Source organism: Hylobates moloch, unplaced genomic scaffold (assembly GCF_009828535.3).
Source record: "Hylobates moloch isolate HMO894 unplaced genomic scaffold, HMol_V3 SCAFFOLD_7, whole genome shotgun sequence".
Taxonomy (NCBI): domain Eukaryota; kingdom Metazoa; phylum Chordata; class Mammalia; order Primates; family Hylobatidae; genus Hylobates; species Hylobates moloch.
In genome coordinates this window covers 133,033,710-133,059,892 of record NW_026652282.1, presented here as the reverse complement: position 1 = coordinate 133,059,892, position 26,183 = coordinate 133,033,710, and the positions used below count along the sequence as shown (strand labels likewise).

Here is a 26,183-nt window from a genome sequence, read left to right as displayed (position 1 = left end):
TACCTGATCTGGGTCCCACACCCCCTCTCTAAATTAATCTATGTGAGTCAGCCCCTGTCCCCCCACCACCCCGCTCTCTCTCTCTCTCTCTCTTTCTTCATTTACCCCCCTTTCATTCTTCCCTGGCTCATCATGCTCTAGCACACCAGTTCCTTTGCTGTTCTCGAAACATACTCATTTTGCTCCTGCCACAGGACTTTTCTACTTGTTATTCTCTTTTCCTGGAATGTACAGATATCTACTTGGTTTACTCCTTAACACTTTCAGATCTTCACTCAAATATAACTTCAAATATAAGCTTCATTACTACTCCCCTGCCTCACACAAATGCATATCATTATCTTTCTTCCTTGCTTTGTTTTCCTGTTAGTGCTTAACTCTAGGGTAATTATATGCCATAGTTTGCCAGGGACAGTCTGGTTTGTGTTGTTCACAACTATTAATTATTTTTAGCTCCTCTTTCTACTTTCAGTAGAAGCCCAGCTTGGGTGATAAACTATGTGGTTAGTCTCCTCATCACTATTTTACATGCTATATATTTATATTACTTGTTGTCTGTGTCCCTACCCTAGAACTTAAGTTGTATAAGGGCAAAAATTTTTGTTCTAATCTTCACCTATCCCTAGTACCTACAACAGTGCTTTGCATACAGTGAGGATTCATATATTGCATGCATGAATGAAACATTGTTTAAAAATCTGTTCTTTTGCCAGGCGCGGTGGCTCACGCCTGTAATCCCAGCACTTTGGGAGGCCGAGGTGGGTGGATCACGAGGTCAGGAGTTTGAGACCAGCCTGGCCAACATGGTGAAACTCTGTCTCTACTAAAAATACAAAAATTAGCTGGGTGTGGTGGCGTGTGCCTGTAATCCCAGCTACTCAGGAGGCTGAGGCAGGAGAACTGCTTGAACCGGGACCTGGGAGGCAGAGGTTGCGGTGAGCCGAGATCACACCATTGCACTCCAGCCTGGGCAACAAGAATGCAACTCTGTCTCAAAAAAAAAAAAAAAAAAAAAAGAAAAAAAAAATCTGTTCTTTTTTTTTTTTCTTTGGAGACAGAGTCTTCCTCTGTCACCTACGCTGGAGTGCATTGGTGCAGTTTTGGCTCACTGCAACCTCCATCTCCCAGGCTTAAGTGATCCTCCTGCCTCAGCCTCCCAAGTAGTTGGGATCATAGGCACGTGCCACCACGCCCAGGTAATTTTTGTATATTTTGTAGAGATAGGGGTTGCATCATGTTGCTCGGGCTGGTCTTGAACTCCTGAGCTCAGGCAATCTGTCCACCTCAGCCTCGTAAAGTGCTAGGATTATAGGTGTGAACCACCATGCCTGGCAAAATCTGTTCTTTTATGGTAAGATATGCTCAAATGTTTAAAAATAAGTCTGGCCCCTTTAAGAAGAGTTTATGAGGACAGATGTCTTCGAAATTGCTATTGGTGTAAAAAAACATATTTGTGAAATTGCTGTTGGAAACTAGTGGAGATTTAAAGTGCAAAAGTTCAATAATTGGTCTGAGATGTGATGCTTCATTGATACTACATTATGTCCCAAGGAAAAGGCGAGACTTCTTAAAAATCAAAATTAATTATTTCTATTGTGGTTTGTCAGTGCCTCTTTGAAATCAGATTTATTTTCGAGTTTCAGCTCTATTACCTCCCTAATTAAGAATAAGATTCTACCTTCAAGGAACTTGTGTTTTTATAAGAAAATCAAATGTATAGTAGATGCGATCATAAAAAAAATGTGATATCTGCTTTAACAGAGAAATATGTGTTTGTATTCCATATACAATCTCCACAAAGCAGAGACCTTTTGATATTACTTAAATCAGGTGGATAAATTTTCTAAGAAGATGATGCTTGAATTGAATATTATAGTTTGAATAGCAATTTGCTTAAAAGGTTAGAAAGGGAAAAGTATTTGATGGCATAGGGAGTGCTATATTTATATAAATATAGCTGTGAAAGAAAATTGCGTTTTTGGTGAATAGCAAGAAGTATACTTGTCTCTTCTGTGGCCTGTGTACTGTGATTGGGTTGTTTATCTTTGTATTATTGAGTTTTGAGAGTTCTTCAGATAATCTAGACATATAAGTCTTTTATCAGATATTGCAGATTCTTTCTCCAGGTCAGTGGCCTGACTTCTCATTTTCTTAACTGTCATTTGAAAAGCAAAAAGTTTCCAATTTTGATGAAATCATATTATCAGTTTTAAAAACTGTTTTTAAGTTTTCATACTATCTAAATTTCTAGAAGTTTAGTTTTAGCACTGCGTGTTCTCTCTCATAAGTAGGAGTTGAACAATGAGAACACATGGATGCAGAGAGGGGAACAACACAAACCAGGGCCTGTGGGGTGGGGGCAGGGGAGGGAGAGCATCAGGGCAAATAGCTAATGCATGCAGGGCTTAAAACCCAGGTGATAGGTGCAGCAAACCACCATGGCACAAGTATACCTGTGTAACAAACCTGCACGTTCTGCACATATATTTTGGAACTTAAAGTAAAATAAAAATTAAAAAATAGTTTTAGCCCTCATATTTAGGTGTGTGATCTACTTTTAGTTTATTTTTGTGTATGGTGTGAAGTAAGGGTTCAGGTTCATTTATTTGCATATGTATGTCCAATTCTTTCAACACTATTTGTTAAAAATATTATCCTTTCCCCATTAAATTATTAAATACCTTGGCACCTTTGTAAAAATACATTGAGTAAAATTTGATTCGTGGATAGGATGGAGGAAGCACATTTCATCCTGTCTCCCCTGCTGAGTACAGCTATAAAACCTAGGCAGAATGCATGGAACAGCTATTTAAAGACACAGAAAATAAAATACCAGTAGGCTATCAGGAAAGAATAACTGGATTCGGAGTACCAGTGAACCCACAGTGAGTTTACCATTTTTTCCTCTAGTTTTCCTGCCGTATGGCCCCTGACACTGCACAGCAGAGCAGGATAGCTAAAGCCCAAGATTTCTGCCTAGAGCACCCAAAAGGGAATTTCCAGGGAAGTGGAAAGTGCTGGAGATGGAGGACAAGGAGAGGGAGGAGCTCTGAAAAGCAATCGCATAGCTGCACGAGCTTGGATGTGTTCCTAATTAGTATATCAAAGCAAAAAATCAAAATCCTCCGTAGGATTTAAACAAGACCCAGAATCTCATAATACTCAAAATGTTCAGAGTACAATAAAAAATTAGTTGGCATATGAAGAACCAGGAAAATATTCATTCACACAAAAGAGGGCAAAGTATGACTTTATGTAGATAACATTAAAAATCAATAAATTAGAATGCAGAGGAAGTAAAATTGATAAAACCAAGTGCTGGTTATTTGAAAATACCGATAAAAATAAGTAATAAAAAGAGAAAACACACAAGACTACAAATGAGAGAGAGGTTTCTATCCACCATTACAGAAATTTTTAAATTATGCTAAGTACAACTGTATGCCAATGCATTTGAAAATCTACATGAAATAGATAATTTTCAAGGAAAACACTATGTTGCCCAGACTGGTCTCGAACTCCTGGCCTCAAGCCATCCTCCTGCCTTGGCCTCCCAAAGTGCTGAGATTACAGGTTTGAGCCACCATGCCCAGCCAGATGTATGTGTTAATCTAGATTGGCTATGACATGCTGTGGTAGTCATTCCCAGTCCTGGTGGCTACATGTCCATTATAGGTCAAGGATTGCTCTGCTCCGTGTTTACTTTACTCCTGAATCCAAGCTAATAGAAAAGCCTCCAGCTGGGACATTGCCAGTCACATGGCCAAACCTACATCATGAGAGGGAAATATAATCCTGTTTCAGGGAAGGGCAATGAATATATATGAAAATGGTCAATATTATGGTTGAAAACTGAATCTAACCATAACCATGAAATAAATGGAAAGGATTGTACAAAAAAAAGGAATGCTGGACCAAAAAGCTCTTCTGAGTGAAGTCTATCAAACCTTCAAGAAACAGACCACCCCACGTTATTTAAAATATTCTAGTGTATAGAGGAAGACAGATTTCTAATAATTTCATCATTCCTGAGGCCAGCATAACCATGATACCAAAACCTGACAGAAAGCACAGAAGATCAACATTTTCCAATGTGTTATTCACTGAAATGTCTGTTAAGATGCTTCAGAAACTGAGTTATTTTGTCATATAAGTTGAGGAGATGCTGTATAAAATTACCTCCCAATGGAGGATCCCAGTATACCATAGTATTCAGTAGTCCTACAGAATACTATTTTGCTTTATTTAATCCACAATTTTCCGAATTTGTTTGACTCTAGGTGTCCCCCAACACACACCTAGATTCTTTGTAATCCCCATGGAATACATTTCTGGAAATGGTATTATGAACCAATCTGAAACATGAATGTAAATGCAAAGATCCTAAATAAAATGTTAGTAAATTAAATTAAGCAGTATTTAAAAAATACACTATGAACAAGTAGAGTTTATTCCAAGAATGTAAATAAATATGGTTTAACATAAACAGATTTACTAATATAATTAATTACATTCACAGGTTAAGGGAAGAAAACCATTTGATTTCCTCAACGGGTACCAGAAAGACATTTGAAAAAGTCAATATGCATTCTTTCTAAAAGCACTTAGTGAAATAATAATGCAGTGAAAAGTTCCATAGCCTATTAAAGATAATTTAAGGTCAAAATGCTAGAAGCACATAACAGCAGGAAAAAGACAAAGGTGCCCACCACCACTGCAGTTATTTACCATTTTACTCTAAGATCTAGCCAGTGTAAAAAGACAATAAAAAGAAATGAAGTATAAATCTTAAAAGGAAGAGAGAACATTATCATTACTTGTAGATTATAATATCTGCCTGGAAAGCAGAAGAGAGCAACTGAAAAACTATTTGAGGTAATAAGAGAGTTTAGTAAAGTGTCTGGCTACAAGATATAAACCAATCCACAGATTCCCTACATACTAGCAACGATCAATTAGAACATATAATGAGAAAAAGAGTCATTCCAATGATAGCAGAAGTTATAAATTAGGAATAAACAGAAAATGGCTAAACTTATAAGAGAACTATAAGAAGTTACTGATGGACATAAACTTAAGGATTAAAATAATTGAATGACATATTCTTGGGCAAATATTGTAAAGACACTTGTTCCTGCCGTATATCAGTGTCAGTAAATTAATGCAACTTCAATCAAAATCCCAATATTACCTTAGGGGAAACTTGACACATCTTCAGGTTCTAATATACTGCATGAGAATAACAAAGACAATTTTGAAGTGACAAAAGGTAATGAAAACATATTACAGAGTTACTATAACTAAAACAATGTAGGCAAGAATAGAAAACTAGATTAATGAACTAAAAAAGCTAAGTCCAAAACCAGACCCATGTTTGTATGACAATTTAATATTTGAAAAGGGTAGAATTTCCAATTATTAAAGGAACAATGGAATATTCTCCAGATGGTGGAGGGACAAATAGCTAGTCATTTGGGAAAAATAGTTCTTATCCCTATCTCCACTTCCTATACCTAAGTCAATTCCTAAGGGAATCCCAAATCCATTATAAGAAATCATAGGAAAACCGTTTTCTAGTTTTTGAGTGGGGAAGGCCTATCTCAACCTAACATCATTGCCGAAAAACATTAAGACAACATACTGTACAAGAAAGATAACATAAGTTACATGGCACAAAAATCAAAAAATACAAAATGTTATCCAATGGAAATTAAGTCTTCCTCACAGCTTGTCTTCCAGTCATCAGTTCCCCAATTCTGAGACAAAGACTGTTTCCAGTTTATTGTAGACAACAGATTTAATCACCTATATATGAGAGACTTCTGTATTAACCACCAGAAAGCTTAAGAAATCAGAAAAACCTAAAAAAATTTGCAACATATATGATGAATAAAAAACTAATTTACATATATAAGGAGGTCATACTAATAAATAGGACTGCTTCAGCTGCAAGCCACAGAAAACCAGTAACCAAGATATGCACATTAAAAAATATTGATCTAATCAATTATATCAAAATTTTAAATGTATATTTTCTTTGATTCACAAATTCTACTTCTAGGATTTTGACTTGACATAGTGAAATATACAAAGATATATATGCATCATAGTATTGCCTTATAACAGCAAAATTTGCATATAACCTGAGGATTGATTTAATAACTTGTATATCCATACAGTGGAATACTATCGTATCAGGAGACTTTCAGCTATAGGTGGAAAAAAATTGCACAAACTAAAATGGGATTTATTACTCATGAAACAAGGAATCTTAATATAGGGTGACTCCAGGGTAGTTAAATCTGTAGCTCAATGACATTATCAAGGACCCAGTTTTCTTCTATCTTTGCTCTGTCATCTTTAGTATGTCAACTAACTCTTGATCACATTTAGCAAATATGTACAGGTACTGATAAACTGTAAAGATATAATGATTAGCAAAAACAGACATAGTTTCTGTCCTTGTGTATTTGCAGGGAATATACAACATGTGAAAAAGGTAATGGCATAGTATGTGTTACATGATACCCTTTATGAAAAAGATTCATTTTGGGGCAAACATATTATAGTACGTAACCTTTCCTGAGTAAGATTGTTATGTGATGTTCACCAAATGCCAGAGCCTGTGCTAAGTACTTTATATGGATTATCTCATTTCATCCTCACAACTCTGTGAATTAATACTATTATTATCCAATTTTATATGTGTATAAACTGGGACTCAGAGAGACTGAATGACACATAACTGGTAGTCAGAATTTGAACTCATGTCTGTTTTATTCCAAAATCCATACTCTTAACCACTACGTTAAACAACCTTTTGAAAATGGAAATAAAAATATATAGAAAGAAATAGACCAAGTTTTTAACAGTCATTTTCTTCAGGAACTTATGGTTGAATGCTGTTGGCTACAAGAGCCAGGAAAAACGGGAAGGAAAACAAAATCCAGGGATACATTGATAGACTGGCAGTGGGGACTGGTTGATTGCCTAAAACGTCCTAAAGACATTTAAAAGCAGGTCTCATAGGAGAGAGTGAGCAACCAGAGCTTATAATCAGAACTCTAGAGGCTGTATAAAATTTGTTAATGCTTCAAGATAGGGACATGTGTGTATTTTACTGATGTGAAGTAAGAATCAAGGTCACTGGATTAAAGTAGAGCAAGAAAACAATCATTCATTCAAGTATGTATAGATTATTCAAGCACCTAACTTGCTACAAGTTAGAGAAATACTGGTGAACAAGATGAGTAAGATTCCTGCTTTTGTAGACCTCACAGTTGGAGAGGTAGACCCAGGCCAGATCATGCAGGGCCTTGTAGCCGTGTTAAGAAATGTAGGGTTTATTTGGATTTTGTTCTAAATGTGACAATAAACCATCAGTGGGTTTTAATCAGAGGAATTACTTGATCTGACTTATGTTGTAAAAAGATCACTCTGGCTGTTATGTTGAGAATGTATCATGGGAGTGGGAACAAGGAGTAGGGAGGCTAGTTAGGAAGATAATGAAGTAGTTCAGGTAAGAGTTGATAGTGGCCTGGACAAACGTGATATCAATGGAGATGGAGAAAAATGGCAGACGTATACACACACACACACACACACACACACATTTATTTATTTATTTATTTATTTATTTATTTGAGGCAGGGTCTTGCTCTGTCACCCAGGCTGGAGTGCAGTGGTGTGATTACAGCTCACTGAAGTGATCCTCCCACCTCACCCTCCCTTGTAGCTGGGACTAGAGGCATCTGCTACCATGCTGGGCTATTTTTTTTTTTAGTAGAGATGGGGTCTCACTGTGTTGCCCAGGGTCAGACATATATTTTGAAGTTAGAGTTGACAGTGCTAGATGAGGGATTTAATATGAGAAGTGAGGGGGAGTGAGGAATTAAGAATAACTCCCAATTTCTGTGAATGGTGGTGTCATTTTGATAGACATTGATTTTAGTATTGGATATGTTGAGTTTGAGAAATTTGTGGTTTGTTTAGTAGGCAAGTTGGCTGTATTGGTATAACGTTCAGAACAGTGAGCTAGAGTTACTGATTTTGGAATTAGCAATGGAAAGATGGTAACTGAAGTCACGAGAGTAGGTAAGAATGTCTAGGGAGAGGAGAGGGTAGAGAGAAGAAAGAGAGAAGAGAATTGGTCCTGTGACAGAACTGAGAACACCAAGTTCCTGAGAGGCTTAATATAGGCAGCAATCATTCCACCAACACTATGCCAGCAAAGGCCACTCATGACTTCCTGTTCTTTCAAATCCTGCGGATTCATTTTCGTTTTTATCTTTCTGAATCGACTGCTGCATTTTGATACTACTGTTCACGCCATCCTATAAAACTGTACTCTCCAGGATTTCATTGTCTCCTTGTAAGTTTCCTTTCCCTTTTCTGTGTGCCCTACACTTTATTGTTACCCAGGGAAGACTAAAGAGTAAGACTCTAGGTTGAGCTGTCAGCAATGACTTTTGGAGCCACGTCTTCCCTAGGATGAGGAAACTGCTTCCAACTCTTGGAAGCTGCTGGCTCCAGAACTTGATGAAGGTGAGAGAGCAATCCATGCAGGTATCTCAGGAAAAAGAATGCCAGACAGAGGGAAAAGCAAATACAAAGTCCCTGAGGTGGGAATGTGCTTAGTGTGTTTGAAGAACAGGAAAGGAACCCATGTAACTGGAGTAAAATAAAGAGGGTTAGCAGTAGGAAATGAGGTTACAGAGGTGATGAGATGGAGATGGAATTTATTTCCAAGGGTTCTTCTGCGGGCCATTGGAAGGACTTTGGGTTTTAAGCTGAGTAAAATGTATAACCACTGGCGAATTATGAGTAGACGATTGCTTATAACTAATGTTTTTATCAGGCTCCTTCTAGCTGCTCTGTGGAGAATAAACTGCAAGCATGGCAGGGGTGGGGAAGGGGAGACGACAAGAGGGGCAGCAGGGAGACCAGCTGTCACAATAACTCAGAAAAATGATAGTGGACAGCACCAGCGTGTTAGCATTGAGAATGGTGAAAAGCTGTCATATTCTGGTTATACTTTTAAGGTAGAGCCAGCATAATTTCCCGATAGATCAGATGTGGACTATGAAAGAAAGGAGTCAAGGATGATACCAAGATTTTTGGCAAAGGTGGATGAAAGGACAAAGTTGCCATTTACTGAGGAGGGGAAGACTATGAGAGGGACATATTTGGGGAGGAAGATTAGGAGCATGATTTGGGACATGTTAAATTTGTGATGCCTGATAGACATTCAAGTGGGGATGTCAGGTAAACAGTTGGTTATAAGGGTCTGGAGTCCATGGGAAATAGACAAGTTGAAGATAAAAATTCAGGACTCATTGACTTATAGATTTAATTTATAGCCATGGGACTGAATGAAGCCACCAAGAGAATTAATATAAATGAAGAAAAATGATCAAGCTCTGGGGAGCATTTTAAGGAGAAGGAGATGTTACATTGTTTTATTTTCCTTTCTTCTTTCCTTCTTCTCCCCTTCCCTCCCTTCCATTCCCTCTTAACTATAAAAGTGATAAAGCGGTACAGAACTTAGGCTACCTATCTACTTATGCCCAGACTCAGAATCCATTCTCTTTCCTTTTTTTTTTTACCCTCCCCCCATCCACATGTGTACTATCAATCCTGGGAAATGTGCTGAACTATTGTGTTCTTATGTCGGTGCCACACTGTAAGTGATCCTGGCATAAAAAGCATGCTGTAGTAGGATTTGAAAAAGCTGAGGCAACTTAGCCTGGAAAAAAGAAGACTTTCCAGGGAACATAATAGTTGTAATCAACTACTTGGCAACAGAATTAAGACTCTTGATTAAAAATCACCATGATGAAGATTTACGCTTGACAGAACCAACTTTTCTCAAAGTGGCATAGGCTCACCAGGAAATATTGAGGTCCCAGTGACTTTTGATATGATGGTCAGATAACTTTCAAAAATTATATTCTCTTTCTGGCTTTAAGATAATGGTGAATACGATTGTGTATGGTATATGTCACATCTTATTGATATCCTTGGTAGTAGTTGCTACACTGTAGTAACAGATTCTGGAAATAGCTATAACACACACTTGGAATCTCACAGTCACATAATCAATCATTTTACTAAATACAAGCATATTTTCATTCACATACAGCTAAATAAAGCATTTTTCACATTTCATTACAGTGCACAACAAAGTGAGGAAAAGTATACAGTACATTTTATTCTGAAATATGAGACAATCTAATCCAACATGCAGTTGTGGTCTTTGTTACAAGTTAGTTTATCTTTTCTTTACCTATGTAGTAAAATAGCTTCTAAAGCTTTATCCTTAGTATTATATTAACACCTGATTTTTTTCACACTTATTTTCTAAAACCCACTTATTGCAGTGACAACGGTACTGAATTCTACTAAAATGATTTTTAAATTTTCTAGAACTTACTTAAGCAATTAAGCTCAGCCACCTCTGCTGGATTTATGCTGAATATTTTTAAACCTGCCAGAAAATGCCAGGAGTGGGAATAGTGTACATATAATAAATTTTAGTGAAGAAAATTGTAGGGTTTTGTTTCTTTCCTTTTTTGAACTGACAGAATCCACTCAACTCTCATTTACCCACTGGATAATCTTGCTTTCAGAATCTTCTAAACATAATTAAGTACAGCAGTTGATGAAATTTTGTGTTAATCAAATTTGCCATGTTTCATTTGTCTTTTACAACCATGAAGGTGGCAATTTAATTACCCCACCTAAGCCAGCTCTTGTGAAATGAATATAGAGAAGATGATCAGTTCACTTGTAGTTAATGCTGTGAATTGATCCAAAGTGATTTGCTCATCCAACTTGGGGCACAGGTGGCAGAATAGTCTTCCATAATTTTCATGATTTGGCTTCTTTATTCTGGCTGAAGCAAATTCCCAAACTTTCAGATTCAGTCACATTCATACTGAAGTTCAATATTATATCTCAAAGCAATTTTCCATTCTTAGGCCTTCCTATCACAATGGATATGAGAAACCTGACTCTAGTCAGAATAGTTTTTTTTTAAATTGTGAAAAGTATGGCTTTTGCCTAGCTGAACTGGCTACAATCCAAAAAGTAATTTAAAGCATCACCTCTCTTCAAGAAAATAATGGAAACTTCAAGCCAGCCATTCCAATTTGCTGATGCAGTTAGCTGTTTGTTCACCTGAGAATTAAGGGCTGACTCTCTTGGGTAGACAGGAACTCAGTGTACGTATATGGCAGACAGGTGGCCAAGGTCATTTTGGGGTGGGTATTTTATCCCTATCCCAGTCCCCATTGCTGTATGTGGTTCCTTTCAGTAAAAATCCACTGTGTCTCAGTGATAAGAACACTTATAGCCCACACAATTCTAATGTCTTTTTAGTTGTGCAATTATTCACTTGTTTAAAGCCCTCTTGTCAATAATACCTGAATGGGCTTTACCTTTGATTCCTTCCCATGTTCCCTCAGGATTATAGCTGAGTTGTAATCAATAAGGAAAACATATCCTAACATGTAGAAAACATTTATTTACAGTCATATCTCCTCCCAAGTAAACAAATTCATAATCATTTATTTATCTGACAGCAGTATGATGCAGTGAAAAGAGCTAGAAGTCACGAGTCCTTGACCTTGGCCAAGTGATTCTCATGGCTCTTAGTTTACTGTTCTGTAAAAATGGGGCAAAAACCTCGTAGGCCTGTTACGATGATCAAATAAGTAGCTCAAGTAACTGTAAGCTGTTTGTAAGGGTTACAGTGCCTCCTGTTCAGCAGGAGAGAGTGTTTGCCTCAGGGCTCTTTTCAGAGGCAGTCCCTGTGTTGTCACTGTCAGGTGCCTAAAGAAGCAAGCAGACTGTTTACTTCCAGATTGCAGGTGCCAAGGCAGTGAAACTCCAGGCGTGGTCAAAGGAAAAAGGGGGTATGGTATTTGGGTTATAGTGTCTCTTTCCTAGTTATAGGGTAATTTGCATGGGACAATTTGTTTCATACAGCTGGTAATTCTATCACAAGGGTGTTCATTTTCTGAAATGTGCTAATAACTGTGTAGATCGCCTTATTTTTCATATTCACATCATTTTTACTTGAACACCAGACCTTTTGGTCTGTGTTCCTCATTTTACAGAAAGCTGTTAAAAGTTAATTGGTACCTTTTAACCAAACCCAGCAAACACCTTTGGTGCAGGCTATTCTCACAGAATAAGTAGAGCTCATAATCTTTGTTTAGTTATGCTAATTGTCCCCAATGTGATACTTTTTTCCCCTTTATGTATTTCTTTATGTTCATGGCCTATAAGTGAGCTCAAATACCAAGGAGTAGTTGTCCTGTCCGTAGGTATGTTTTCCTGGGACTTTAGCTTCCTAAACCCCAGGCCCTTAACGTGGTCCACAAAGGGCTCATGGAGCAGCCACTGCCTAGCATGGGCCACAAAACAGTGCCTGGCCCGGTCCATGTCAGCAATTCAGTCCCTTGGTCACAGCACTCAGGCACCCCCATCCACCCGCACACGAGTCTGTCAGAGTCCCCCTGAGAAGGAGGCTCACTTGGTATCCAAATGGAGGTTGAGTTCTCATCAGTTACACAAAGATTCTATTTATTTCTCTTACTTTTCAGTTCAAGTAGGAGAGCATGTTTTGGAAATAAAAGAACTGACTAGCACAAACATCTCCTCTCTGATTTGACAACCTCTTCTGAAGAGTGAACCACATTTGGTACAAATCCACTCTTCACCCCTTCCCAGCCCTCCTGGATTGTAATCTCCCCCCTTTTAACCAGCTCATATATGTCTCTTGTCAGGTCTGTGAAGGCTTTCTCCACATTAATGGCATCTCGGGCTGACGTTTCAATGTACTTCATGCCGTATGCAGCAGCCAGTTTCTCGGCTTCGTGGCGAGTCACTTGCCTCTGTGTATCCAGGTCACACTTGTGACCCACCAGAACAAATACAATTTGGTAGGGCTGAACGTGTACTTTGGTCTCTTCTAACCACTCATGGACATTCTGGAAGGACCTGCGGTTGGTAATGTCAAATAAGAGAAGACCACCTACTGAGTTCCTGTAGTAGGCGCGAGTGATGGATCTAAAACACAAGAAAGAAGTAAAGAATAAAGGCCGTGCCCAAACTTCTGCATGTCAATGAACTCAGTATATTCAAGTGTTCCTGGTTAGTGACACAGTCCTTTAATAAAAATGATTTTCTTTTTTTTTTTTTTAAAAAAAAAACAAGGGAATACAAATGGCATTCCATAACACTACTAATATGTGAGTTTCCAGTTGGGCAAAACTTTGACATGGGCATCTTCTAGAAATGAATGTTCATGAACTTTTAGGCATTTTCCATGGATTCAGCACTGGAGAGTGACCCTGGGACATAACTTAGTTCTATTTCTTGCCTTCAGGTAAAACTACAACTAACTCTCCCACCCCCCAAACCTGAATAACTGACAGAGACTTCCTTTTCTGCAAAATAGGATACCTAAGTCACAGTGTTACCATGAGGCAAAATGAAACAATGGATATTAAAGTGTTCTGTGACGTGGAGAGTTCATTACAAATGCTAGCAGTTGAAACAGGATTTTTAAAACATAGAAATGAATTTATGACAGTTAACAAAATATTTAAAGTAGGTATCTTGCCACTCCATTTTTTCCATTTATAATTACCATGCTTTCCTCTTTCCATTATTATTATTTTTATTATCATTATTATTATTATTATTAGCTAACAAAGATCCTCAATCTCTTCTGTGAGGAGAAACACAATTTTATTTTTTATTTTCAAAGCCTGTGCGAATGGGAAAAAGAGAGGTGGCGAAGGGTTCAGGCAAAGTGTCTCTCAGCCCTGGTTCCAGACACATTTCAAAGAGGCCACCTCAGAAGCCATCAGAAGGAACTTCACATGTTTTAACTTCTTGACTTGAGGAGCCTCATTATAAATATACATCATGGCACTTTGCTTACAGTGTATTAAAGCTTATTACAGGGTATAGGCCTATTTGTCTCTGCAATCACTTGCTTTAGACTAATGTGATTTTTTTTATCTATGTCTATTTTTAGGTTTTCTGTTTCCTCAGATAAAGAAGATAGACAATGAAGGACTCAATAGCTTAGAGAAAATGGCCCAATGTTAACAGAACAAGCATTGTCCAGGGACCTACAGTCCAAGCTAGATGATGGTAAAACTTACAAATGACTTTAAGTCTCCAGAATCAGGCAAATCAGCCCTGGGGACTGAAAGCATTTCTTGACTCTTAGGTTTGAAGATTCATGGAGAATGGTAGATTTACCAGAAAATTTAGACATGAACAAACAAAGGTTTTGATTTGTGAGAAGCTTGATTCAAGAAATCAACAAGCAATCTGTAGATCACTGTCAAAACTCTGGAATATATTATTACATTAATTGTTTGTGAGTACTTAGCAAAGAAAGTGACAAAGGCTTTCTAAGCATGGACATAAGGCTACATAAACCTTAAATTCTTCCCTACATTAAAAAATCTTAAATAATGTGAAAAGACAAATGATAAACTAGGAACATATCTTACAACATACATGACAGGAAAGGGTTAATATTCTTAACCTATAAAGTACTCGTATAAGTCCATAGGGCCCAATAAATAATAAGCAGTGGACCTGAACAGGCTGTTCATATAGAAAGAAATTCCAACAAACACATAAAAGATACCTTTCTTTGCTTAGGAGAAATGCAATCGCAAGTTCAAAGTGAACCTGTGATATTTTCCAGTGTTGTTTGTGGAAGTGGGGAGCTGGAGGCAACTTAAGTTTGTAATTATTTCTTCTCCTTACCCCTCTTCAATTACCCAACCAGTATCTTCTATGCTTAGTTAGTTTTCAGTAGATAAATGAGTAAATGATCATAAACTTGGGCTATTGAGTTTTCTTGATCTGGTTCCTGCTGCTGTACTTTAGTTCAAATTGTTCTCTGCAAAGTTTTCTGTGTACACTCTGCTCCCTCTCACTTCTGTCTTTATTCATGCTGTTTCCTATCCCTGGGCGTTTCCTGTCTTTGCTTGGGCAGTCATACTCATCTGGTCTCATCTTCTCCAGTTATTATTCCTCCTCTGTGTTCATACATATAATTACAAATAATACATGCTACAATAGAAAAGCAAAGGGTTCTGAGTGAAAGTAAACATATTCATTGATTATTCAATAAATTCATTGATTGAAATTAAGCATGTTCATTTTGTGCCAAGTGTTACAGTAGGGAGTGGGCATAAAAATATGAGCAAGACACACTTTTGTAATTGCTGATTATCTATTTCCCTCAACTGTGTTAGCACAGAAGTTCCAAGAGTGAAGGGGCTTTGTCTGTTTACATTACATGGCATCCCCTTGTGTGAGTTTCCTCACACTGTTTTCCCAGAAACAAGCCCAGAGTCTGGCACATAGTAGATGATCACTGAATGTGTGCTGGTTGCAAGAAGGAATCAATCGTATCTATTTCCTTTATGTTAGAACATATGTTAGCATATATATGTGCACACACACAGATATGGAAATAAAACATAATACACATGTGTTTATGCATCTAAATCTCTGTCAGTTATGTTAGGATGACCTGGGAACGTTTTCGAAACTGTGTAACATAGGGACTGAGATTGATGAATTAGAGATACAGAGATCAATTCCAGCTAGTTTATTAGCCACCAAGGAGCAGGTTGGTGGAGTTGTAGTGCAAGCAATATGTGTTATTGACCGGCCTTCCCTGCCAGGGCGCTTCTTTCCTTGCACTGAACTCCGGGTTAGCCGAAGATGGGCTTTGGCAGAATCCCTAAGACCCTTGGTGTTGCCCTCCTGGACTGCACCTAGGACCAGGAAGTCCTCTCTCCCCAGAGGCGGTGCAAACCCCGAAGACCCTCCCACTGCTTGCGGGCCCAGACTGCGCTCCCACCTGAACCTCTCTTGACCCGCGGTATCCCAGATCTGGAGCTTGATGCGTTTTCCTGGCTCGATCTCCACCAAGCGGGAGAAAAAATCCACCCCCACGGTGGGGTCAGAAACCTGGGCAAAGCGACCCTCGGTGAAGCGGCGGATCAGGCAGGACTTGCCCACTGTGGAATCCCCGATGACAATAAGCCGGAACTGGTACAGCCAGATGGCCTCCATGGCCGCGGCTCTGCAGGTCTCCTTGGCCCGGACCGGGGACGGCGGGAGGGGGCGCCCCGCCGACGCCTCAGAGAGCGCGGCTCGGCAGGATCTAGCTCAGCCGCGAGCGCATCGCTGGCCTGGGAGCCCGAAGCTGGGTAGGCCCAGGCGCCCGGAGAGCGGAGGGAAGGATGCTGCGCTCGCAAAGGTGATGAAATGGCAGCAGCATCAGCACCACGCACTCTGACTCATCACTGACAACCGGGTTACTGTAATCCCCCGCGTAGACGCGACGCCTGGGCCGACCGCACTGTCTGTAAGAGGAGCGCACACAAAATGGCTGCAAAATTAGCGCGTTCCCTCCCTTTCTAACTACCCCACCCACCGTCTGTTAATTAAAACTGTTCTCTGTCGTTCAAACTGCAAATGTCATACCTTTTCATGGAAACTAGCAAAGCAATACAAAACTGCGCAAAAAAGGGAAGGTACATAATTATATATTAGTCTACAAGTGTTTCCATGCTCACATAAACACACAAATATTATATGTGTTTGTATTCCTATATGCATTTATTGCTGTTTGTTTTTACAAAAATTAAACTGGGGCCTTATTTTCAATTAATAATTGCTTTTTGCAATTAATAAAACATCATAAATATCTTTCCATTTCCACCTAATTTCCCTTTTGTTATAACAATGCTGCAATAAAGATTCTTTAAAGTGTAGCCACACGTATTTTATTTCTATGAGCTAGAGTCTTAAAAAAGGGACCATGAATTCAAAGAGTAGATGTATTTTAAATTTAATGGACATGGGCATTCTACTTTCCAAAACTATTTAGCAGTTTAAATTCTACCCAGCAATGTGGGAAAAGACCATCGCTCTGCATTATTTCAAGCATCATATGTATGTTTTATTCTTTCTTAATTCTTCTCAATAGAATGTAGTTAAATAAAAATATGTCTCATTGCTTTATTTTACATTTCTCTGACTACTGATGAGGTCAATACCAAGTCTTGTGTATTGACTGACCATTTCATTTCCTCTTCTGGGAATTGTCTCTTCATATCCTTTGTATTTTTTATGTGTAATTTTTTTTTTTTTTTTGAGCTGGAGTCTCGCTCTGCCGCCCAGGCTGGAGTGCAGTGGCGCGATCTTGGCTCATTGCAAGCTCCGCCTCCCGGGTTCACGCCATTCTCCTGCCTCAGCCTCCCGAGTAGCTGGGACTACAGGCGCCCGCCACCACGCCCGGCTAATTTTTTGTATTTTTAGTAGAGCTAGGGTTACACTGTATTAGCCAGGATGGACTTGATCTCCTGACCTCTTGATCCGCCCGCCTCAGGCTCCCAAAGTGCTGGGATTACAGGCGTGAGCCACCGCGCCCGGCCTTTTATGTGTAATCTTTTATCATTGCCTTACTCTTTAAAAAAAATCAGCCTCATTAACATGAAAATTCACATACTGTACAATTCACCCATTTAAAGTGAACAATTCTTAACATAGGTGTTTAATATACTCACAGATATGTACAACTAGCACCACAGTTAATTTTATAACATTTTTATCACTTCAAAAAGTAACCCAGAGGGGTGGGGGGGAGGGGGGGGGAGGGATAGCATTAGGAGGGATTACATTTACCTAATGTAAATGTAAATGACGAGTTAATGGGTGCAGCACACCAACATGGCACATGTATACATATGTAACAAACCTGCATGTTCTGCACATGTACCCTAGAACTTAATAAGTATAATAAAAATATATATATATATTTAAAAAAAAAAGGAACCCGGAACCTTTTAGCTATCATCTCTCTATCCCATGTTCCTCCAGCCTTTGGCAACCATTAATGTACTTTCTGTCTCTATAAATTTCCCTATTCTGAACATTTCATATACATGAAATCATATAATACGTGCATTTTTGTGACTGGCTGCTTTCACTTAGCGTAATGTTTTCAAGGTTCATTCACACTATAGCAAGTATCAGTACTTCATTCCTTTTCGTGGCTGAATACTATTCCGTTGTATGGATGGACCACTTCTTGTTTATCCATTCATTCATTGAGAGACATTTGGGTTGTTCCCACCTTTTGGCTATTCTAAATAATCCTACCATCGAACATTCATGTACAAGGTTTTTTTTTAATATCTGTTTTCAGTTTTTTGGGATTTATACCTAAGAGTGGAATTCCGCAGTCCTGTGGCAACTCTATGTTTAACCCTTTGATGAAATGCCTGACTTTCACAGTGGCTGTACCATATTACATCCCACTGGCAGTGTATGGGGTTCCAGTTTCTCCACATTCTCTCTAACACGGATGTGAAGTGGTACCGTATTCTAGTTTCATTTGCATTTCCCTAATGACTGATGACGTCGAGCATATTTTTACATTCTTATTGGCTATTTGTGTATCTTCCTTGGAAAAATATTGACTTAGATCTTTTGCCCATTTTTAAACTGGATTACTAGTCTTTGTATTATTGAGTTATAAGAGTTCTTTATATATGCCAGACACAAGTTGTTTATCACATATATGATTTGCAAATATTTTCTCCAATTCAGTGTGTTCTTTTTTTTTCACTTTCTTGAGGGTGCCCTTTGAAAAACAAAGTTAGATTTTTAAGAAGTACAATTTATCGAGTTTCTATTTTTTTTGCTCACACTTCTGGTGTCATGTATAAGAATACTTTGCCTAATCCAAGGTCATGAAGATTTACTCATGCTTTCTTCTAAGAGTTTTATAGTTTTAGTTCATTCGTTTAGGTCTATAATCCATTTTGTGTTCGTTTTTATGCATGGTGTGAGGAAGGGGTTCAAATTCATTCCTTTGCATGTGGATATCCAGCTATCCCAGCACTCTATTGAAGATACTATTCTTTCTCTATGGAATGATTCTGACACTCTGGAAAATCAATTGACCATGGATGTATGGATGTGTTTTTGGACTTTCTATTTCTATGTTAATAAAGCTGATTTTTTTAAAACAGTAAGGCAATGATAAAAGATTACACATAAAAAATACAAAGTATATAAACAGACAATTCCCAGAAGAGGAAATGAAATGGTCAATACACATTGGTCTATATGTCTGCCCTTATGCCGGTATGACACTGTCTTGACTGTTGTAGCTTTGTAGAAAGTTCTGAAATCAGAAAGTGTGAGTCCTCCTACTGTGGAGGATCCAATCTTTTCAAAGATTGTTTTGGTCATTTGGAGCCCCTTGCAATTTCGTATGAATTTTAAGAACACCTTATCAGTTTCTGCAAATAAGGCAGTTGGAATGCTGATAGGTATTGATTTGACTCTGTAGATCAATTTGGAGAGTGTTGCTGTCTTAACAAAATTAAGTCTTTCGATCCATGAACACAAGATGGATATCATTCCATTTATTTAGGTTTTTAAAACTTGTTTTAACAATGTTTCATAGTGTTCAGTGCAGAAGTTTTGTACTTCAAGTATTTTGTTATTTATGATGCTATTGTGATTGGAATTGTTTTCTTAATTTCATTTTTAGATTGCTCCTTGCAAGTTTATAAAATGCAATTAATTTTTGCATATTTATTTTATATCCTCCAACCTTGCTGAACTTGCTTATTAGTCCTAATAGTTTTTATTTATTTGTTTATTTATTTTAAATAGTAAGTTCTGGGATGCATGTGCAGAATGTGCAGGTTTGTTGCATAGGTATACACGCGCCATGGTGATTTGCTGCACCCATCAAACTGTCATCTACATTAGGTGTTTTTTCTAATGCTATCCCTCCCCTACCCCTCCACCCCCAACAGGCCCCAGTGTGTGATGTTCCCCTCCCTGTGTCCATGTGTTCTCATTGTTCAACTTCCACTTATGAGTCAGAACATGCGGTGTTTGGTTTTCTGTTCTTCTGTTAGTTTGCTGAGAATGATGGTTTCCAGCTTCATTCATGTCCCTGCAAAGGACATGCACTCATCCTTCTTTATGGCTGCATAGTATTCCATGGTGTATATGTGCCACATTTTCTTTATCCAGTCTATCACTGATGGGCATTTGGGTTGGTTCCAAGTCTTTGCTATTGTGAACAGTGCTGCAATAAACATACGTGTGCATGTGTCTTTATAGTATAATGATTTATGATCCTTTGGGTATACACCCAGTAATAGGATTGCTAGGTCAAATGGTATTTCTGGTTCAAGATCCTTGAGGAATCACCACACTGCCTTCCACAATGGTTGAACTAATTTACACTCCCACCAACAGTGTAAAAGTGTTCCTATTTCGCCACATCCTCTCTAGCATCTGTTGTTTCCTTTTTTTTTTTTTTTTTTTTTTGAGACAGAGTCTCGCTCTGTGGGGCCAGGCTGGAGTGCAGTGGCATGATCTCGGCTCACTGCAACCTCCATCTCCTGGGCTCAAGCAGTTATCCTGCCTCAGCCTCCCAAGTAGCTGGGATTACAGGCACGTGCCACTGTTTCCTGACTTTTTAATGATTGCCGTTCTAACTGGCATGAGATATTATCTCATTGTGGTTTTGATTTGCATTTCTCTAATGACCAGTCAAGCTACCATTGACTTTCTTCACAGAATTGGGAAAAACTACTTTAAATTCCATATGGAACCAAAAAAGAGGTTTGACAATTTTGTTGTTCTTTTCAAAGAACCAACTTTTAGTTTCATTGATTCTATTGTTTATTCCCTTTGTTTCATTTATCTCTGCCCTAATCTTTATTATTTTCTTCCTTTTGCTTGATTTTCTTTTAGTTAGCTCATCTTTTTCCAGTTTCTTAAGTTGTAAGGTTAAGTTATTGATTTGAGATTTTTTTTCTTAATAAAGGCACTTATAGCTATACATTTCCCTCTGAGTACTGCTTTGTCTGAACCCCATAAGTTTTGGTATCTTTCTTGTGTCTTCATTTTGATTTATCTGAAAGTATTTTCTGATTTTCCTTTTGATCTCTTCTTTGACCCATTTGTTATTTATTAGTGTTTTGTTTAATTCTCACATATTTGTGAGTTTCTTATATCTTTTTCCTACTATTGATTTCTAATTTCATTCCATGTGGTCAGAAAACATACTTTGTATTATTTCTATCCTTTTACATTTCTTGATGTTTGTTTTTTTGGCATAGTATATAGTCTATTCTGGATAATGCTCCATATACACTTGAAAAGAATATATCCTCTGCTCATATATATATATAACTGTTATGTCTAGTTGGTTTATAAAGACTTAGACTTAAGTCTACTGTTTCCTTGTTGATCTTCAGTACGGTTGTTCTACATATTATTGGAAGTGGAGAATGAAGCCTCCAACTATTCTTGTAGAATGATTTTTCACTTTAACTGTCAGTTATTGCTTCACATATTTTGGAGCTCTATTGTTAGATGCATATATGTTTGTAATTGTATCTTTCTGATAGATTGACCCTTTTATCACTATGAATTGTCCTTCTTTAGTAGCTGTTTTTGTTTTGAGGTCTATTTTTTCTGATATTAGTATAGTCACTTCAGCTTTCTTGTGGTTGGTGTTTGCATGATATGTATTTTTCCATCATTTTACTTTCACTCACTTTGTATCTTTGAATATAAAGTGTCTGCTGTAGACAGCATATAGTTGTATCAATCGAAACATCTAGCCATATAATCTTTGCTTTTCTTTAAACAGATTGTTTAATCTGTTCACATTTAATGTTATTTATTGATATAGTGGGATTTATGTCAGCCATTTATTTGTTTTTCTGTATGTCTTAATATTTTTGTTCCTCTAGTCTTCTCTTATTGCTTTCTTTTGCACTAGGTGAATATTTTTTGATGTACCATTTGAGTTTCTTAATTCTTGATTAAAATTTTTTCACTATATTTTGAAGTATTTTTTAGTGGTTGCTTTAGATCTTACCATATATATCCTGACTTATGAGAATCACCTTCAGATTTATACTAGCTTTATTCTAGTGACATATAGAAACATTATTCTTATATAGTTCTTTTTTTTTTTTTTTGAGATGGAGTCTAGCTTTGTCACCCAGGCTAGAGTGCAGTGGCACGATCTTAGCTCACTGCAACCTCCACCTCCCAGGTTCAAGCAATTCTCCTGCCTCAGCCTCCCAAGTAGCTGGGACTACAGGCGTGCACCACCACACCTGGCCAATTTTTGTAGTTTTAGTAGAGACGGGGCTTCACCATGTTGGCCAGGCTGGTCTTGAACTCCTGACCTCAAGTGATCCACTTGCCTGGGCCTCCCAAAGTGCTGGGATTACAGGCATGAGCCACTACGCCCAGACTCCTGTATAGTTCTATTGTCTTTTCTGTTTTTTAATGGTACTAATGTTATGCATATTATGTCTATTAATTTTACAAACCTATCAATGCATTGTTATAATTATTGCTTTATCATCTATATTTGCTTATCCCAATATCGCTTTGCTCTCAGCCACCTCTTTTGTGTTGCTTTTGGCAAATATACTGCATTCTATGTTATAGACTGAAAAATACATTTTATACATATGTTATGGAATTGCTTTGTTAATCAATTAATAGAAAAAAAGGAAAAATATACATTTATGCAGTCTTTTATAATTACATAATTACCGGTGTTCTGGTTTTTTATTTGTTTCTGTGGATTTGAATTATCATCTGAGATCACTTGCTTTCAGTCTGAATATCTTCCTTCAATATTTCTTGCAAGGTGGACATGCTAGCAACAAATTCTTCAGTTTTTGTTTGTTTATCTGGGAATGTCGTTATTTGCTTTCTTTTTTTGAATGATAGCTTTGCTGGATATGAAATTCTTGGGTGACTTTTTTCTTTGATCACTCTGAATATGTTACCTCATTGTTTTTGGACTCCATTGTTTCTGCTGACATGTCATTTGTTAATCTTATTAGGGTTCCCTTGTAAGTGGTAAATCATTTTTTCCCACTTTTCATTTTTTTATTTTTAATTATTATGGGTACATAATAGTTGTATATATTTATGGGTTACATGTGGTGTTTTGATACAGGCATCCAACGTGTAATGATTGAATCAGGGTAATTGGGGTATCCATCACCTCAAGCCCTTATCATTTCTTTGGGATAGGAACATTAGAATTCTACTATTTTAGTTATTTTGAAGAACATAATAAATTAGTGTTAACTGTAGTCACCCTATTGTGCTGCTGAAGACTAGATGTTATTTATTCTATCTAACCATGCCCACTTTATTCCCCTTCCACTACTCTTCCCACCCTCTGGAAAACATGATTCCACTCTCTATCTCCATTAGTTAAATTTTGTTTTAGAGCTCACATATGAGTGAGAACATGTGATTTTTGTCTTTCTGTGCCTGGCTTATTTCACTTAATATAATATCCTCCAGTTCTATTCATATTGTTGCAAATGACAAGATTTCATTCTTTCTCATGACCAAATACTATTTCATTGTGTACCTGTCAGACATTTTAAAAATTCACTCATCTGTTGATGAACACTTAGGTTGCTTCTGTATCTTGGCTATTGTGAATAGTGTTGCAATAAACATGGGAGTGCAGATATTTCCTCAATATATTGATTGTCTTTCTTTTGGATATATACCCAGCAGTGAGACTGCTGGATCATATGGTAGTTCTATTTTTATTTTTTTAGGAACCACCATACTGTTCTCCATAGTGGTCATGTTAATTTATGTTCTTATCAACAGTGTATGAGGGTTCCCCCTTTTTCACCATCTTCACCAGCATTTGTTATCGCCCATCTTTTGCATAAAAGCCATTTTAACTGGGGTTAGATGGTATCTCATTGTAGTTTTGATTTGCATTTCTCTGATGATCAGTGATGTTGAGCATTTTTTTCATATACCTGTTTGCCATTTGTATGTCTTCTTTTGAGAAACGTTTATTCAGATCTTTTACCCATTTTTAAATTGGACTATTTGTTTTTTTCCTATTGAATTGTTTGAGCTCCCTGTATATTCTGGTTATTGATCTCTTGTCAAATGAGTATTCTTAAATATTTTCTCCCATTCTGTGGGTTGTCTTGTCACTTTGCTGATTGTTTCCTTTGCTGTGCAGAAGCTTGTTAACTTGATGTGATCCTGTTTGTCCATTTTTGCTTTGCTTGCCTGTGCTTTTGAGGTCTTACTCAAGAAATCTTTGCCTAGACCAATGCCCTGGTATGTTTCCCCAATGTCTTCTTGTAGTAGTTTCATAGTTTCAGGTCTTAGATTTAATTATTTAATCTATTTTGATTTGATTCTTGTATATGGGGTAGTTTCATTTTTCTGCAAATAGATGTCCAGTTTTCCCAACAGCATTTGTTGAAGAGACTGTCCTTTTCCCAATGCATGTTCTTGGCACTTTTGTCAAAAATGAGTTGACTGTAAATGCATGGATTTATTTCTGGATTTTCTTTTCTGTTCTATTGGTCAATGTGTCTGTTTTTATGACAGTACCTTGCTATTTTGGTTACTATAGCTCTGCAGTATAATTTGAAGTCAGGTACTGTGATTCCTCCAGTTTTGTTCTTTTTCTGAGGATGGCTTTTGCTATTCTGGGTCTTTTATGGTTTAATATAAATTTTAGGATTATTTTTTCTATTTCTGTGAAGACGTTACTGGAATTTTGATAGGGAGTGCATTGAATCTGTAGATTGCTTTGGTTAGTATGGATATCTTAACAACATTTATTCTTCCAAACCATGAATATGCAATATCCTTTCATCTTTTTCTTTCTTTCATCAGTGCTTCATCAATGTTTTACAGTTTTCATAGTAGAGATTTTTCACTTCTTTGGTTAAGTATATATGTATATATATCACCATGGAATACTACTCAGCCATAAAAAATGAAATAATATGTTTTGCAACAACTTGGGTGAAACTGGAGGCCATTATCCTAAGTGAAGTAACTCAGGAATGGAAAATAGAATACCACATGTTCTCACTTATAAGTAGGGGCTAAGCGATGGGTATGTAAAGGTTTGCAGAATGGTATAATGGACATTGGAGTCTCAGAAGTGGGGGAGGGCTGGAGGGAGGTGAAGGATAAAAAATACCACCTGTTGGGTACAATGCAAACTATTCAGGTGACAGATACACTTAAAGCCCAGACTTCACTACTATACAATTCATCCATGTAACCAAAAACCACTTGTACCCCTAAAGCTATTGAAATATAAATAAATTAATAAGAGATTAAACAGACAACCTACAAAATTGAAGAAAATATTTTCAAACTATCTCATAATGGTCTCATACTTGTAATCTATAAGGAACTTAAACAATTCAACAAGCTGAAACCAAATAACCCCATTAAAAAGTGGGCAAACGATATGAACAGACGCTTCTCAAAAGAAGACATACAGTTGGGCGTGGTGGCTCATGCCTGTAATCCCAGCACTTTGGGAGGCCGAGGCAGGTGGATCATGAGGTCAGGAGTTCGAGACCAGCCTGGGCAATATGGTGAAACCCCACCTCTCCTAAAAATACAAAAGTTAGCCAGGCATGGTGGCATGCACCTGTAGTCCCAGCTACTTGGGAGGCTGAGGCAGAAGAATCACTTGAACCCAGGAGGCGGAAGTTGCAGTGAGCTGAGATCGTTCCATTGCACTCCAGCCTGTGCAACAGAGCAAGACTCCGTCTCAGAAAAAAAAAGATACATATGGCCAACAATAATATGAAAAAAAGCTCAACATCACATTAGAGAAATAAAAATCAAAACCACAGTGAGATACCATCTCACACCAGTCAGAATGGCTGTTACTAAAAAGTCAAATAACAGATGCTGGCAAGGCTGTGGAAAAAAGGGAATGTTTATACATTGCTGATGGGAATGTAAATGAGTTAAGCCACAGTGGAAAGCAGCTTAAAGATGTATCAAAGAACTAAAACATGGTGTATATGTGCCACATACACCATGGAATACTATGCAGCCATAAAAAATGATGAGTTCGTGTCCTTTGTAGGGCCATGGATGAAACTGGAAAACATCATTCTCAGTAAACTATCGCAAGGACAAAAAACCAAACACCGCATGTTCTCACTCATAGGTGGGAATTGAACAATGAGAACTCATGGACACAGGAAGGGGAACATCACATTCCGGGGACTGTTGTGGGGTGGAGGGAGGGG

At 37.7% G+C, this 26,183-nt stretch overlaps 1 protein-coding gene across 1 annotated transcript; it reads right to left on the bottom strand.

The window, feature by feature from the left end:
• Nucleotides 1-9,918: 9,918 nt before the first annotated feature.
• RAB39B (RAB39B, member RAS oncogene family) lies at nt 9,919-16,343 on the bottom strand. Its single transcript, XM_032757833.2, has 2 exons — nt 15,908-16,343; nt 9,919-13,074 (listed from the first exon to the last, which is right to left on the bottom strand). Exons 1-2 carry the CDS (start codon nt 16,120-16,122, stop codon nt 12,648-12,650), a joined length of 642 nt encoding a protein of 213 aa, XP_032613724.1. The 5' UTR covers nt 16,123-16,343; the 3' UTR covers nt 9,919-12,647.
• Between the last annotated feature and the right edge of the window lie 9,840 nt (nt 16,344-26,183).

Coding starts and splice junctions, on each gene's coding strand:
- RAB39B (XM_032757833.2), bottom strand. CDS start 16,122: ATGGAGGCCATCTGGCTGTACCAGTTCCGGCTTATTGTCATCGGGGAT. Junction 13,075..15,907: donor GCGGGTCAAGAGAGGTTCAG/GTGGGAGCGCAG, acceptor CTTGTGTTTTAG/ATCCATCACTCGCGCCTACT.